A 16,212-nucleotide genomic window follows, 5' to 3' on the forward strand; every position below is an offset into this window, starting at 1 on the left:
TTAAAGTGACATCTTAACCCAAACCCCAAATCTAACCCCAAACCCACGTGACAGTGGTTTAAAAATAGGAAAAACAATTGAGTAACCAAAATGTGAAACTGACACGGAAAAGAAAGCCTGTGGTACGGACACGGGAAAATGCGGAGATCCGTGACAATGACACGGATAAATGAGCAAAATATATAACACGGAACTTTGTGAGATCAAGTTGTTTATTATAATATTATTAGTATATAAATATACAACCCAATTAAAACAGCTTTCATTTAATTAGCTATTAGTAATATTTTGCTTATTAACTAGTTTTGACAGAGGGTGAAATGTAGCTCCCTAACCAGTGTACGGTGGCCAATATACAGTACTGTATGAAAAATCTAGTTTACTAGAGGGACAAACATAAATGAAAAAAAAATTGACACTTAAATGTATAAAATTCACTAAAACTACAATTTTTAATCTCAAAATGGCAAAATACTGCACTGTAAAAAATATGTTGTTTTTATGCAGCTGGTTGCCAGTAACTTACAGTAGAAGAGACAGTAAAGACTGAAAATGTTTCATGTTCATTTAACTTTAAACAAACGGTTGCCAGTAAATAACATAAATGTAAAATCTACAGAAAGTTACTGGCAACCAGCTGCCAGTAATACTGTCATTTCTACAGATTTTTTTTACAGTGTAGTCAATCCATTATATTGACCTTTCACTCATATTATAAAATCAGGATGAATTACAAGTAGCTTTCAGGCATGAAAGTTTCAAAGTAACTTCCCCAACTTTGATTTCTTCCAGTCATCTATCATTTCATATATTTCATTACTCCTGCTGATTTCTCAAATCCACATCTCTCCTTATCCATCTCATACCTCATCAATCTCTGATCTCTCCTCAACTCTTCAGTCTGCTGAATCTATTTCCTCTGATTTTCTCTCTGTCTGTTTGTCTGGACAGTAGCACTCTGGAGAGTCCTAGCAGACTGGATGAAGAACATCGTCTCATCGCTCGATACGCCGCTCGCCTGGCGGCGGAGGCCAGCAACTCCACTGTGAGAATAAGTTCAGAAAATACCTCACCTCCAAACTTTAACTGTAATAAAACCTTGTAAAGTTGCAGGGGACACTTTTTTGGGGAAAACTACAAGGGATTTAAAAATTTACAGTTTTAAACATGCACATCTGTCTTTTATGTTCCATAATTAGGCTTCATGTTGTTTAACGCTATCCATTTAATTAGTTTTGCGCATGATCAGTAATGTCCGTCCAATTATTTTCTCTTTTAGCAATGCCCTCCAACAGATCTGAGTTTTAACTTTGATGCTAACAAGCAACAGAGGCAGCTCATCGCAGAGTTAGAGAACAAAAACAGGTAGCCACAATGATCTGCATGAGGAGTGCTTTTAATTTGTGACACACAACTTGACATGATGAAAGTTCTGATTCCTTTGTTCTGTGTAATATAGAGAGATCCTGCAGGAAATCCAGCGTCTGCGTCTTGAACATGAACAGGCATCACAACCCACCCCTGAGAAAGCCCAGCAAAACCCCACTTTACTGGCAGAGCTGCGACTGCTACGGTACGCAGTCACACACACACACACACACATCTACATGGTACAAAAGCTTTCATTGGACGGAACCCTTTATGTACCATTTAGGGACAGATATGTATACATTAGGACTTATAAGGTATTAATATTCACCCTTTAGGTACAAAGAGTACTTTTTGAAAGGTTACTGCCCCGGTGACAGCTTTTGTATCTTTTCGTCTGAGAGTGTACTTGCATAAAATCCAGCATAATGATAATATGAACATAATGTCAATTTAAAACCATTAACTTGAACATAACAGTTAAGCGGAGCATTTATGAAGCACAACAACAGGTTTTAAATGGACTGGCTGAGACTTCAGTCCCTATAGTCATTGTTTAAATCACTTAAATGAACTACCATTTATGGGCACCAGAGGGCATGAAGGAGCCAAATGAGTTTTCCTAATGATATGTTGGTCTAATAAGGTATCATTTTTATTTTACACAGATAACACACTGTCTTTGCCCTTTCAAATTGGGTTTAAATGAGATGCAGCCATATCTGAGCAGAATTTTCAACATAGAAATTTGTTTTAAAGCCATATTCTACACTTTGGTCACATATTTTGTAATTTTTAAGGTTAGGCAGGATTATGTGCACCAAAAACAGGCAGCATTTTTTTACTAGCATTTAAAGTTAAATGTTTTGTGTATCACCCATATTTTTCCCTATAGTGTGCAGATGTGATTGTAGATCAATTTTGCGTTGTTATTTTTTTATTTTTACATTTTGGTTACTTACATTTTTTGGTGTATGTAGTACGGATGCCACATTGTAACAATAATTTAGTGTTTTTATTGACAGCTGTCTTTAAGGAGTATTTTAATAATGTTGAATGATCAATCAATAAATAAAAAGGGTTAATTTGCCACTGTGTACCAGTGTTCCTGTAGCTCAATTGGTAAATAATGGTGTTAGCAGTGCAGAGCCCATACGGCAGAAATATATTTAAAAAATATATATTTTTTCAAAATCAAAAAAAAATTCCCCAAAAAATATATTTGTTGAAATATATTTTGGAATATGTTTAGAAAAATATATTTTTCAATTGTATATATTTTTTGGCCATTTTTTGTATATTATGAAAAATATTTTACAAGTAAATAAATTTTAAAGCATTAAAAATATATTTAGCCAGCCATATATTTTAATTCAAGGAATTATATTCTTTTCACATTGAAAGAAAAACTTTGTTTATGTTATGAACAGTGGCGGCTCGTGACTGCTCTTCTAAGAGGCACAAATTTAAAATCAGAGTGTCATGTGTGTTGCTTGCGTTTTCAAAATATGTGTTTGTTGCATAGGGGAAACATAGGCATCACGTGTTTTGTCAAAATAAGTGCGTGCTGCACATGCGTCAAAACTGTTTATGATAAAAGAGACGCTCACGTTCACAAAATACACGCAAGACACTCCCTTAACAGTAAACTCTCATTACGCATGAGATTATGCGAGGATCTGGGAAACGTGAGCGTCTCTTTTATCATAAACCCTTTAGACGCATCTGCAGCAGGCACTTATTTTGACAAAACACGTGATGCACACAGGTTCACTCTATGCCCCGAACACATATTTTGAAATTACGAACCACACACATGACGTGCTACATACATGTTGTGACGAACTTCGCATCGTGCACCCTTGAAAAAAGAAGTCAATGGCCGCCACTGGTTAGGAACCTGTAAAATAACAGTTTTAAAAAAGTTAAAATTAAATATCAATATTGCAACTTAAAAATATACTTTTTAAAATGAACTTGTATTTAGCATATATTTAAAATGTAGACACAAAAATTAGATGTAAAATTAGAAATGTATTTGTTTGAAATATACGTTTATATATGAAGGTTAAAACTTCATATATTTCCAAATTCAAAAATATATTAAATTGAGCATAACATTCTACAAAATTTATTTAGCTATATTTAAAATATACTTTTGGCCAAAGAATTTTTTTTTTGCCATATAAGAGGTCATGGGTTTGTTCCCCAGGCAGCACACATACTGATAAAATAGTCTATATCTTGTAATGCACTGTAACTTACTTTGGATTAAAGTGTCTGCTAAACGTAAATATATATCAGAATTGTTTACATTGTCATTACTTGGTAAGCCAAGCTTGCTTTAAATTCTGTATTGGTGTTAAAACAGGATCATGGACCATGCATGATGTTGCCCATATGTGACCACAAACCACAAAACCGGTCATAAATTGCACGGGCATATTTGTAGCAATAACCAACATTACACTGTATGGGTCAAAATAATATAAATACATTTTATGCCAAAAATCATTATAAAATTAAGTTAAGATCATGTTCTATGAAGATATTTTCTACATTTCCTACCGTAATATTTCAAAAAATTATTTATAATTAGTAATATGTGTTGCTAAGGACTTCATGTGTACAACTTTAAAGGCATTTTTCTCAATATTTAGATTTTTTTTGCACCCTCAGATTTCAGATTGTATCTCAGTCAAATATTGTCCTATTCTAACAAATCATACATACGAAGCTTATTTGTTCAGCTTTAAAGGAAAACACCACCGTTTTCAGTATTTTACTATGTTCTAACCTCAACTTAGATGAATTAATACTTGCCTATCTTTTTTCAACGCGTGCACTTAAACTTTGTACAGCGCGTCGTAAATGTGTTAGCATTTAGCCTAGCCCCATACATTCCTTAGGATCCAAAAAGGGATGAATTTAGAAGCCACCACTTCCATGTTTTCCTTATTTAAAGACTGTTACATGAGTAGTTACATGAGTAAGTATGGTGACACAAAATAAGCATTTTTAAGCGGATAAAACATGAGAATATTGTATGGCAGAAGAGCAATTAGTTTAAAGGGGACAGAGAATGAAAAATAATTTTTACCTTATTTTTGTTGAATAATGGTAGTCTACCAGCATTCACAAACATACAAAAAGTGCTAGACATGCCAAACATCTCAGTCTCATAGAAATTCCTCTTTTAGAAATGTCAGCCAGAAAACGGCCCAATCTGAAAAACTGATGCTTATGACATCACAGGCATCTCACTGCCCCTCCACTTTAAAATAATTGGCTACATTTGTTGAGTGGCAGCAAAGTCAGCCAATCAGTAATGAGATTGCAAGTTAAACCAGTAGGGGGAGCCAAATAGGTGCAAAACCACTTGTTTAAAATCCCCCACCCCAATAGAGCTATCTGAGAGAGGTTTTTAGGAAGCTTCTAAGGCATTACAGACCCAAACAAAACAATTTTGTCTACATGTCACATCACAGAACAATACCCCGTTCAATCATTCTATGTCACCTTTAAAGCACTTCTGCAGCAAATTTTAAAAAACAAAACAAAAAAAAAACATTACTGGTTTTGTGTCATATACTGCATCAGTGCTTATAGTGATGTTAATACCCAGACTCTTGATAATCACTTATACAGCTTTGATCTGGGTGAACTGGGTATGGAGCTGTATGGAACTTTAGACTGTGTCTTCATAGTACAAAGAACACTTTTTATTTAAAACCAATAAAGAAAATCCTTTTTTCCATGATTCCTTCTATTTAAATTAAATTTGGCAGTCGTTCAATGTTTGACTCATTCATTTATAAATCTGTGTATGTGTGTGCAGGCACAGAAAGGACGAGCTGGAGAGACGCATGTCAGCCCTGCAGGAGAGCAGAAGAGAGCTGATGGTACAGCTGGAAGGTCTCATGAGACTTCTAAAGGTATGAAACTCCTGATCAAAGCTTGTTTTTTTAATAATGCTTATGTTTTCATCATTTGCTACAGTTAACTCTAGCATGTATGAAGACATGATTCATTTTCTCAATCCACGCCTACTTCTTTCTCTCACTTTCTCACCTCCGTCTCCTGTTTTTACACGTGTCTGCTTTCCTTCACGTCATGTCTCATTTTCTGGATGGCAGGATGAAGAGCAGAAACAGGCAGTAAGTGTTCTGTTAATAAAGCTAAAGAATTTCGAATTATGTGTAACCGGTCCTGCTCGCACCCGCCCCGAGCGGGACTCGAGCCCGAGTCGGGCGCTCTAACAAGGAGGCTAAAGGCCATGACTTGAGGTCGGCGAGTGAGGTTTAATTACTGCAGAGCTCTCACTCACTAGCTGGCCTCTGTTACATATGCACTTTTGAGTCACAGCTGCAAAGGTTTTACTAAACATATGGATTGTGTATTGTAAAACGCAGACATTTTGAAAAAGTTCACAAGTAAATAGTTAATGCAAATGGTTTTATACTGTATAGCTGCAAAATGGAAAGGACTTGAAGCGATACTCCAGCCAAATATCAAAAAAAAATTCTCATCCTCAAGCAATCTGAGATACACATGTCCATCATCTTTCAGCCGAGCACATTGGGAATTGTTTTAATAAAAATGTAGCTATTCCAAGCTTTATAATGGTAGAAAGCAGGGATCAGATCTGAGTTTAAACATCAAAACAGTGCATTCATCCTTCACAGAGGTAATCCACACGGCTCCAATGGGGTAATAAAGGTCTTTCTCGGTAATCAATGCGATTTTGTAAGAAAAATATCCATATTTTAAACTTTATAAACTATAATAACTAGCTTAATGACACAATCTTGGATTCATGAGAGAGTTTTAGCGTAGTGAGTGTTGGTTGCCATGGGTGACTCTTGTGAATCGTGTCCAAGTGGTCCAAGATGGCGTCGTTACTGGAAGCTAGTTATTATAGTTTATAAAGTTTAAAATAAAAATATTTTTCATACAAAATCGCATCGATTATCCACAAAAGACCTTTATTAACCCCTTGAAGCAATTTGAATTACTTCTATGAAGGATGGATGCACTTTTGGGGAGTTTAAGGTCAGAAGTTTTCTATCATTTTAAAGCTTGGAAGAGCAAAATGTTTACAAAAATAACTCCAAATGTGTTCGTCTGAAAGATTTGCTTGAGGGTGAGTACTTCATGGGGTAATTTTAAGGTATAGGTCACACAGAAAGGGTGTCATCATCTACTCACCTGAATTGCTTTAGTTTTTTGAAACACAAAGAAGATGTTTTGCTAAATGTTAAGTCTGAACATTCTGCCTAACAGTGGCGGCTGGTCAATAGGAGGCACTGGGGCGCCGCCCCTTAAAGTTGGCCAGAGAGGAAAGCTACTTGAACATGTTACCAAAAAGTTAAATATATAGTGCAAATTAATACAAAATAAAATAATTTAGTTGTACTATTTTACTGTTAATCACGTTATCATTTATTAAAAAAAATTTTTTTTTTTAAAGTTTGTTGTGTGTGTGTCTGGGGCGCACCCCAAAAGAGTTTCTATGTAGGTCAGTAAATGGGGTAAAACATGTGACTTAAGGCTGAACTCTAATTGGCTGGTTTCGGATCTGCCTTGGGGCGCAGGACTGTGCACCCCAAACCTTCCCACTTATGTTGTAAGCGAATCAATATTTGTATTTTAAGTTTTTGACCTCATGTCATTTGATGGTTCTCAGAGTCTCTTTGTTGTTTATGGAGTTTAAAAAAGCCCCTACGAGAAAACCACTGTGTTTAAGGGAACTTCAGGAATCGTGCAGATTAGCTGTTGGACTGTATGTTGTCTGTGGTGAGGGAAAACATGTGCTTGTGCTATTGAAGCAAAAAGAAATTTTCTGACCTGTGATTAGGCAACTTTAGTGTCTGTGTGACATTTTAAGGGTCCCCATGAGGAAACAAGCTTATAAAATCAAACAGAATGATTTTTCCTGAAAATCTGATGTAGCAAAAGTTTTCTGTGGTGGTTGGGGTTGGGGTTTGGGTTGGGGGATGGGACTAGAACAGGGGTGTCCAATACGTCGATCGCGATCGACCAGTCGATGCCAGTATTTTGGCATTATGGTCTTAAAATACTTGTGTGTTTCACAATTACTCTGTGCTGCTGCGCCTTTCTTCTCAAATGTGTTTTTTAAAAATCTTATGCCAGGCCGCTGCAGCTCAGTCGTCTTACTTCCGAAATTCACCAGGATGCGCATTCTTGCCCTTACCCAGGAGTTGATCCACGCGCACGGTGTTTGCGCGCGAGCAAGCAAACGAGAGAGAGAGGGCGAGGCAGCGTAGCGCTAATTTATATGCTTCTAATACGGTTGTCATTTTCTAGTTTGTTTCACTAAACCGCATCTCCGCTATTTTAAAGCAACACCAAAGAGTTTTTTTTACCTTAAAATAACGTTTCCAAAAAAGTTTCAGTGGTTCATCCACTCAAAACAGGGTGAATGGCACTTTCACATTCGCTTTGCAGCCCTCTATCGGCCAAAACCGCACTAAAGAAGTTTCCAACCGTCGGGTAGTGGTCCTGTAGTTCGAGTGAAAACTACAAAAACTTGCTTTACGGCAGACCTACAATCCAATCAGAGCCAGCTATGCTGCAGTATTTACGACAGTGCTAATGAACAATTACGCGTCTAACCTGTAGGGGGAGCAAAGAGCAATAACTCTTTAGTGTTGCTTTAAGGAATTTTTTTAACTCCTCAAAAAGAAAAGAGTAATGGTAACAGCCCTAAATTCAATGTAGATGTATAGTCCTAACAAGCATTTAAAGTGTTATAAAAATAATTAACGGTGTTTTTTAGCAGGTAGGTCTTGTCGGCTCTATCATTTTAAAAGTAGATCGCCACACACAAAAGTCTGGACACCCTTGGACTAGAATATACAGTTTGTACAGTATAAAAACCATTCCGTTTATGGAATGTCACCACAAAACATGGAAACCAGTGTGCGTTTGTGAATGATTACCTTGATTAGTTCATTACTGATAATAAACCCACATTATACTCAAATTTACAGATTCATAGTACATTTATTTCATGCTTTAACAGTTGACGTCAACAGTAACGTTTTCAGCATTTTAGCTAAGCAGTAATGATATTCATCACCATAAACGGCTATTTACAGTCCTGTATTACTACAGTAAAAGTTTAATTTGGAGTTTGTTTGCACCCCCCCCCCCCCCAAAAAAAAAAAAATATTTAGCGCCAGCCGCCACTGCCGCCTAATATATAATTTTCTGTTTCACCAAAATGGAACATGACAGTTGGTGAGTAAATCATGACAAAATTTTCATTTGTAGGTGATTTAATTCATTAAATTCGGCATGAAACCGAAGTTGCGATTGTCTTTATTTCCCTATTTGGACGTACATCTGAGTGAACGGCTTCTGAAATGAGGAAAAATGCATGATTTCATCCTTTGGAACAGATTGGATTGTTGGAAAGTTGGTGTTGCTAGCAAAAGTCATTTCGAGGGGGTTGGAGGTTAATGTTTTTTTAAAGGAGCACTGTGTAACTTTTAAAAGGATTTCTTGACAGAAAAGCAATATAATGTACCAACTATATTATCAGTGGTGTATAAAGACCCTACAAAATGAACTATATTGTTTTTATTACCTTAGAATGAGCCGTTTTTATCTACATACATTGCCGGTCCCCTTACATGGAAGTTGCCGTCATGTTTTTACAGTAGCTCTAAACGAACAAACTGTTCTACAGAGCGCGTTTTGTTACGACGTTACAGACTATTACGTGTTTGTCCTGTGGCAGCTACCATACTGTAGCTTCACTATGCGTTTCGAAAAGGGAGGGGTAAGTTGTGGACTGAGCCATTGGTTGCAATTCAATTGGCTAGATGCCGCTAAAATCTACACAGTGGACCTTTAAAGATTATGAGGACACATGAATACTAAAAATATAAAACGCTACAATTTTTCATAATAAATAAGAATTTTCAATTTCATGGTGACTTTAACATGTACCATTTAATACTGTAAAGAGTATAAAATGCATATCTGGTCAGCTTATTACTGGCGCCTCTATGTGCAATCTCTATTATGTCTGCTCCTCATAACATGGACATGAAGCTCCCGTTTCCAGTCAAGCCCCGCTGCTTTGTTCCAGTGACCCAGGCAGGGATCGCGAGCCACACGTCTCCCTGCCAAATATCAGAGACCTGGTCTCCTTTCATCATGGCTAAGCACCTCACGTCTAATATGACTGCAGTCTGGCCAGCCATCTGCTGCCTGGCAGTAAGCCACAAACACAGGGCCCTGCACCAATCTGTAGGACAGTGTGCCCCTTATCTGGCGTCCTTTTGCTCCTTTAATGGCACTCGCAAGCTTTTTAGCGAACCAAATACGATGCATTGAGAATGCATTACATTGAGACATCTCAATGATGTAGATATCTATATGGCAGGTGTGTCTGCACTGGGTTTTTTTGGGGGGAGCCTGTGACCAATGGAGATTCACGGCTGGTTTAATTTCTGCTTTATCTTCCCTGCTTGTTGCTTAACAAGCTTCCCTCTTTCTTCCTACAGACTCAAACAGGGGGTTCGCCCCACTCGTCTCCCAGCCACAGTGCCGGTTGCACCATGCCTATGCCCATCCGCTCCACCTCGGCCGGCTCAACCCCCACACATACGCCGCAGGACTGCCTGGCAGGGGTCGGGGATGATGTGCTGGATGCCTTCTCTCAGGGTGAGGAGACTGGGTTAGCACATGTACACATCATTATCATATCTGCATTCCGATTAGACAGTATGTTAATGTAAAATGTAAAGTCTGAATGCACACTGTATAGTAAATCTCTTTGAATAATGGCATATGACAGAAGCATTATTGTAAAAACATGTACCGGTATAAAAGGAATAGTTCATCCAAATATTAATCTTAACATTGAAAATTCTCATTCACTACTACCAAAATATTTTCTTGCACTTACTGCACCTTATGGATTTTACAGAAACATACGGGTTTGTAAAAACATGAGGGTGGGTGTTGACAAAATTGTAATTTTTCAGGATCCTTTCGTCTAAAGTATATCCTTTTACATCCAGGTGTACCAAGAAATCTCCGTAATGATCTTCTGGTGGCAGCAGATTCGATCACCAACACCATGTCATCACTAGTGAAAGAACTTCACTCAGGTAACCTTATTTTTTTAGCTCTACCTGATGTTTATAGTGATTATAACCAAAGTTGCACCACTAGGCGGCCATGTTTGCAACTTCCCGGGAAAATATTTTAGTCATGGATGACTAATGCTGCCTTTACGTGCTATGGTAATAATGGTAAATACCAAAAGTCCGACTTGGAAAATGCACATGAACACTCCCTCATGTGGTATTGTCCACTGAGCAACTCAGAATATTTTGATGCCAGAGTTGCCGAGATGAGAAAAATGCAAAGTATACGTTAGCAGCAAATGTTAGACGTTAATGGTTTGGGACAAATATGATGTTATTTAATGTTAAACTATGTGAGTGGTGCTCTGTGGCGCGACAGGGATTTGAGCAACTTCCTGAGTCATAGCTGGGCGTGGCAGACAGGCGCCACCTGTCGGCGCCGGTGTGCGTATAGTCATAGAAAACAATGTGTTTGATTTTTTTTGAACGACGCGTTGCGGCGCTGAGCTGCATGTCTGGTGTGCGACCCCCATCAGTGTCAGTTTTAAAAATACTGTTATGGTTTGGTGTTGCCTACCCAGAGCAGATGCTAGCTAGCAGTCAAAAGGAGCCTTTTTTTTAAGTGAAAGTTCAGCCAAAAATGAAATTAATCAAAAATGGAAACAATCCTCGATGTATATATATGATTATCTTTTTTCAGACAACGCAATCAGAGTTATATTAGAAAATATCCTGACTGTTCCAAGCCTTATAATGGTAATTACTGTGTTCACACCAGACCCGGCAAAAATGTGCTATTCACGCATACTGTAGTTGGACTAGTGAACATTTTGGGGAGGTTTCATCCTTTTAATTCTTGTAAAAGTACAGTATGAAGATGTTTCGTCTAGTGATGATGATTGTGTTTTTCTGCCTCCACTCGCTTCCTGTAATCACGTCACTGCTAGAGCAAGCTCCTGATTGGTTAACGTGGCGCGAAAATTGACCAAAGTTCAGATTTTTCACGCGGAAATGCTATATTCACAGGGAACGGGCCATCCGTGCCGCAGGATGACTATTCGCGTCTCTGCATTGACTTAAAGGTGACATAGAATGATTGAACGGGGTATTTATCCTTGTTCTGTGATGTGACATGTAGACAAAAAAAAATTTGTTTAGGTCTGTAATGCCTTAGAAGCTTCCTAAAAACTTCTCTCAGATAGCTCTATAAGGGTGGGGGATTTTAAAAAAGTGGTTTTACACCTATTTGGCTCCCCCTACTGGCTTAACTTGCAATCTCATTACTGATTGGCTGACTTTGCTGCCACTCAAAAAATGTAGCCAATTATTTTAAAGTGAAGGGGCAGTTAGATGCCTGTGATGTCATAAGCATCAGTTTTTCAGATTGGGCCGTTTTCTGGCTGACATTTCTACAAGGGGAATTTCTATGAGACTGAGATGTTTAGCATGTCTAGCACTTTTTGTATGTTTGTGAATGCAGGTAGACTACCATTATTCAACAAAGACAAGGTGAAAATGGTTTTTCATTCTCTGTCCCCTTTAACATGTAAATCACTCGCGCTTGCCGCCTCTTTCACGTCCAGTGTGAACGCACCATAAATGGTGCTTCTGATCTGAAGCTAAAAAAAGTCCATCCATCCTTCACAGAAGTAATCCACACTGCTCAGGTGGGTTAATAAAGGCATTCCGATGGCAATCTATGCAATTTTGTATGAAAAATATCAATATTTACAACTTTACAAACCAAAATAGCTAGTTTCCGGTAACGACTGACAGACGTTCACGAGAGAGAATGTTTCCATCGTAGGACTTAGCATACGAGTAGTGGAGATGAGAGGGACGAGACGCTATGTCCTATGTTAAACGCCAAAAACGCACTTTCATATAAACGCACTTTAGTCGTTACTCGACCGTACAGTAGTTGTTTTAGTTTGTATAGATTTTTTTGGGGCTTCAAATCAAAAGCACCATTTACTACCATTATAAAGCTTGGAACATCCAATACATATTCTAGTGCATGTATAACTTTGATTGTGTGAATCTGTACAGAGCCGCTCCTTCAAAGATTCAAAGAAGTTTTTATTGAATGATGATTGGTTCTTTTAACTAGAAGGCGGGGCTTCTGTCGCCAGAACGAGCATATTAAGCATTGCATTATCCCTTGTTCATAGAAATACAGTAGTAGTGCTGAATTATGTCCAATATCTCTGTTCTTTAAATCTTACAGTGGATGATGGGCTGGAGGAGGAAGAGGAGCACATGCGAAATGGAAGGGATAAAGGTGAGTCGCAGAGGCTATTATAGCCATATTAAAAGTAAATCTTTAAATCTAATTTGCTTATTTTCCCTTAGAATTACGACTGGTTCGTAAAAAACGAGTCCAAAAATCCATTTATTTTTAAGTCCCAAGTCAATTTTACCTTTTCATATGCTTCCGAGCTATTATATAAAGGGAATCAATTTCCACTTTTTCCAGCCAACAGCATGTGGGCATTAGCTGTCAGTAGTTTCACGGATTGATTAAGGCCTCTTTTCTTTCTTCTAGCTGAGTCAGAGTAAAAGAATATAGAATATTTCATGTAAGTATAAATGAGAACGTCGACTAGTCCAGCCGTTAATGCACAAGTTAAACCTGTGAATTATACCGCAGGCCGGACCCTTAATCATAAATCTCTGCTTTGTGCAGTGTCATCACTGAAGCATTCTGGGAAAAGGCACTCCACCCCTTCATACTAAGCACCTGGATGGGATTGGAAAGAACCAGCATTCTGGCATTAGCACACAGACCGATGCATGCTCTTCCCCAACTGGATTTCACTATGTGAAACAAACTCTTCATCACACCTTGCACAAAGCAAGTTGTATTTATTAGAACGTATATATATATATATAAATCTATACATAGCTCTATATGTTTCTCTGTATAAAGTCATTGTTATCATGTTACCCATGACTTTAAAGAATGGCTTGTTTGTGCTTTCTTAAAAAAAACAACGGCACTGTGCATCTTCACGACGTCACCGGGACCATCAGATTGATCTTCGCTGTAGACATTTTTCACTTTTTTTCTACGACTAGTGATGATTCTTCTGTGTTTAAGTTGTAATGCATGGATCGGCTCTTCTGATTAGATGGAGAGGGCTTGTGTTTGCTCTGCATGTGGCGTTTTTTCCGACCGACGTGTGTGGTGCCTGCTACGTCACTTCCTGTAGTCTAAACATTTGAGTGTCACTCTGGAAACTGCTGCTTCTGCACTACACGCATCAAAATCTTCATATATCAGGGATGTCTTGTAGAGTTCAACGTCTGTCTGCGATTTCTGCTAAGTTTTGCCCGTCGTTGTGAACGTCGTTTTTTTGAGCTTTGGGCTTAGTTTAGATATTCGCTTAGGTATCCTCAAAGTTCTCAGCTATTTTCGGAGAGCGTAAGGGGACTTTATTGGAACGTGGATGTATAGTCCATCTATCCATAAACCAGCTTAGCCAGCCATTTTTGCGTGCACACGTCTCTCTGTAAAAGTTATTTCAAAAGCTTTATTGAGTTAACGTTGTCGTGTACGCTTGTGTAATATAAATGAAACCAGTGCTCAGGGATTGTCGAAAGAGGGGAGTGCGGTAGCAACACTTGTGAACAAAAGGGTGGGATATTCTTTAAGGTCATATGAGGTCAAAAATTAGCACAGATCGTGACAAATTTTATGGAGGTACTGAAACAGCTGACGGGGGTGAAAGCAACGGTGTTGTGCATTGGAGATGGAAATGCAGTGTTAGGAACTTCAAGCTTTATTGTCACAATGAAGGTTATAGGATAAACTTACTGTACTTGAATAAGAAGGTATTCAGGTTTAATAATTATTACATTTATTGAATTATGTAATTGTGTTATAATTGTGCTTTGTTCTATGTCAGTTGGGTTTTAAATAATAATAATAATAATTAATATTATTTAAAGTACGTTTTGTTTATGACTGCTAACATTTGAATGTTAAAATAGATCGATCCATCTATTAAGCTTTATAATGTGAAGTTTGATATGTTTTTACACATACATGAAGGACAAAACACTGTTTATTCATTTTTTAAAAGTTGAATATGGAGGTGTCTCGAATGATTTAAAGGAACAGTATGTAAGAAATTTATATCAATTAATCATAAAATGGCCCTAATATGTCCCCAGACATTAAAGGAATATTCCATTTTCTTAAAAGAAAAATCCAGATAATTTACTCACCACCATGTCATCCAAAATGTTGATGTCTTTCTTTGTTCAGTCGAGATGAAATTATGTTTTTTGAGGAAAACATTGCAGGATTTTTCTCATTTTAATGGACTTTAATAGAGCCCAACATTTAATACTTAACTCAACACTTAACAGTTTTTTCAACGAGTTTCAAAGGTCTATAAACGATCCCAAATGAGGCATAAGGGTCTTATCTAGCGAAACGATTGTCATTTTTGACAAGAAAAATAAAAAATATGCTCTTTTAAACCGAAACTTCTCGTCTAGGTCTGATCCAGCGCAACCTAACGTAAATGCGTAGTGAGGGAGGTCACGTGTTACATATATAAAACGCACATTTGCGGACCATTGTAAACATTAAACTGACACAAAGACATTAATTAGTATCAGTTGACATACAACAACGTAGGAACGGTTCTCTTTCTCCACACTTGTAAACACTGGGGCGGAGTTTCGCGTTCGTGACCATTGCGTGGGGTCACTTCACGCATCACGACCTGATCTAGATGAGAAGTTGTTGTTTAAAAGTGGATATTTTTTATTTTTCTTATCAAAAATGATAATCGCATTGCTAGATAAGACCCTTATGGTTCGTTTGGGATCGTTTATAGTCCTTTGAAACTCCGTTGAAAAAAGCTGTTAAGTGTTGAGTTAAGTATTAAATGTTGGGCTCTATTAAAGTCCATTAAAATTTGAAAAATGTTTTCCTCAAAAAACATAATTTCTTCTCGACTGAACAAAGAAAGACATCAACGTTTTGGATGACATGGTGGTGAGTAAATTATCTGGATTTTTCTTTTAAGAAAATGGAATATTCCTTTAAGAAATTATTTTCATTTCAAATACTTATATCACTGACAACAGTGTTCCGGCCAGGGTATTGTCATTTAAAAATGTTGTCATGTTGTGTATTGGCCACCAGTTTTGTGATTGCAGTACCAGTTTTGGCCACAATCCTACGTACTGTTCCTTTAAATATGAGTAGTGATGTCTCATTCAATATTTTAGACTGGATTCAAAAGTGTTGCTTCGGTAATAGTGGTTGCAATGAAATATATTTGCTTTTTCTAATCTTTTTAACATACTTGTTTAATGTTTGAAAGAAAGGAATATTAAAATACAGTTAAAAGTTCAACAGAAAAGTTAAAAGTATACGACAAGCTCTTCGAATGACATCACACCAGTTGAATTACTCTCAGATGGAGCGTCGCATTGTTCGATTATGTTTCGACATTTGCTACAAATATGAATGCAATCTTCTGATGTAGGTGTGTGCCTAGATGTACTGTATAAAGTGCTGTATAAATAAAACATCCTGCACATGTCAGCCCTTAGATAGGAGTTTTAGTATGTGACTTAGTCGGAATGCGGTCATTATTTACCTGTGAACTTTGGAAAAAATATATTGTTCTGCCTTTAAAAGTTGTGCCAAACTGTTGTGTGTCCCTTATGTCTCTGTTCTGTGTATTTGTGTGTGCGT

At 37.4% G+C, this 16,212-nt stretch overlaps 1 protein-coding gene across 6 annotated transcripts in view; it reads left to right on the forward strand.

Annotated features, from left to right (window-relative positions):
* The window catches only part of dtnbb (dystrobrevin, beta b), a 54,726-nt gene extending 39,438 nt beyond the window's left edge, over nucleotides 1-15,288 (forward strand). For 3 of the 6 annotated variants that reach the window (XM_065288506.1, XM_065288501.1, XM_065288502.1), the window contains 9 exons: nucleotides 952-1,045; nucleotides 1,280-1,365; nucleotides 1,460-1,573; nucleotides 5,207-5,303; nucleotides 5,505-5,525; nucleotides 9,906-10,065; nucleotides 10,425-10,514; nucleotides 12,721-12,774; nucleotides 13,180-15,288. In XM_065288506.1, the coding sequence (XP_065144578.1) occupies nucleotides 952-1,045; nucleotides 1,280-1,365; nucleotides 1,460-1,573; nucleotides 5,207-5,303; nucleotides 5,505-5,525; nucleotides 9,906-10,065; nucleotides 10,425-10,514; nucleotides 12,721-12,774; nucleotides 13,180-13,229 (766 nt within the window). In that variant the 3' untranslated portion in view covers nucleotides 13,230-15,288. Of the gene's footprint in view, nucleotides 1-951; nucleotides 1,046-1,279; nucleotides 1,366-1,459; nucleotides 1,574-5,206; nucleotides 5,304-5,504; nucleotides 5,526-9,905; nucleotides 10,066-10,424; nucleotides 10,515-12,720; nucleotides 12,775-13,038; nucleotides 13,073-13,179 lie in introns of all 6 variants that reach the window. The other 3 variants (XM_065288505.1, XM_065288503.1, XM_065288504.1) reach the window with 3 other exon arrangements.
* Nucleotides 15,289-16,212: the final 924 nt, after the last annotated feature.

Source organism: Paramisgurnus dabryanus, chromosome 17, assembly GCF_030506205.2.
Source record: "Paramisgurnus dabryanus chromosome 17, PD_genome_1.1, whole genome shotgun sequence".
Taxonomy (NCBI): domain Eukaryota; kingdom Metazoa; phylum Chordata; class Actinopteri; order Cypriniformes; family Cobitidae; genus Paramisgurnus; species Paramisgurnus dabryanus.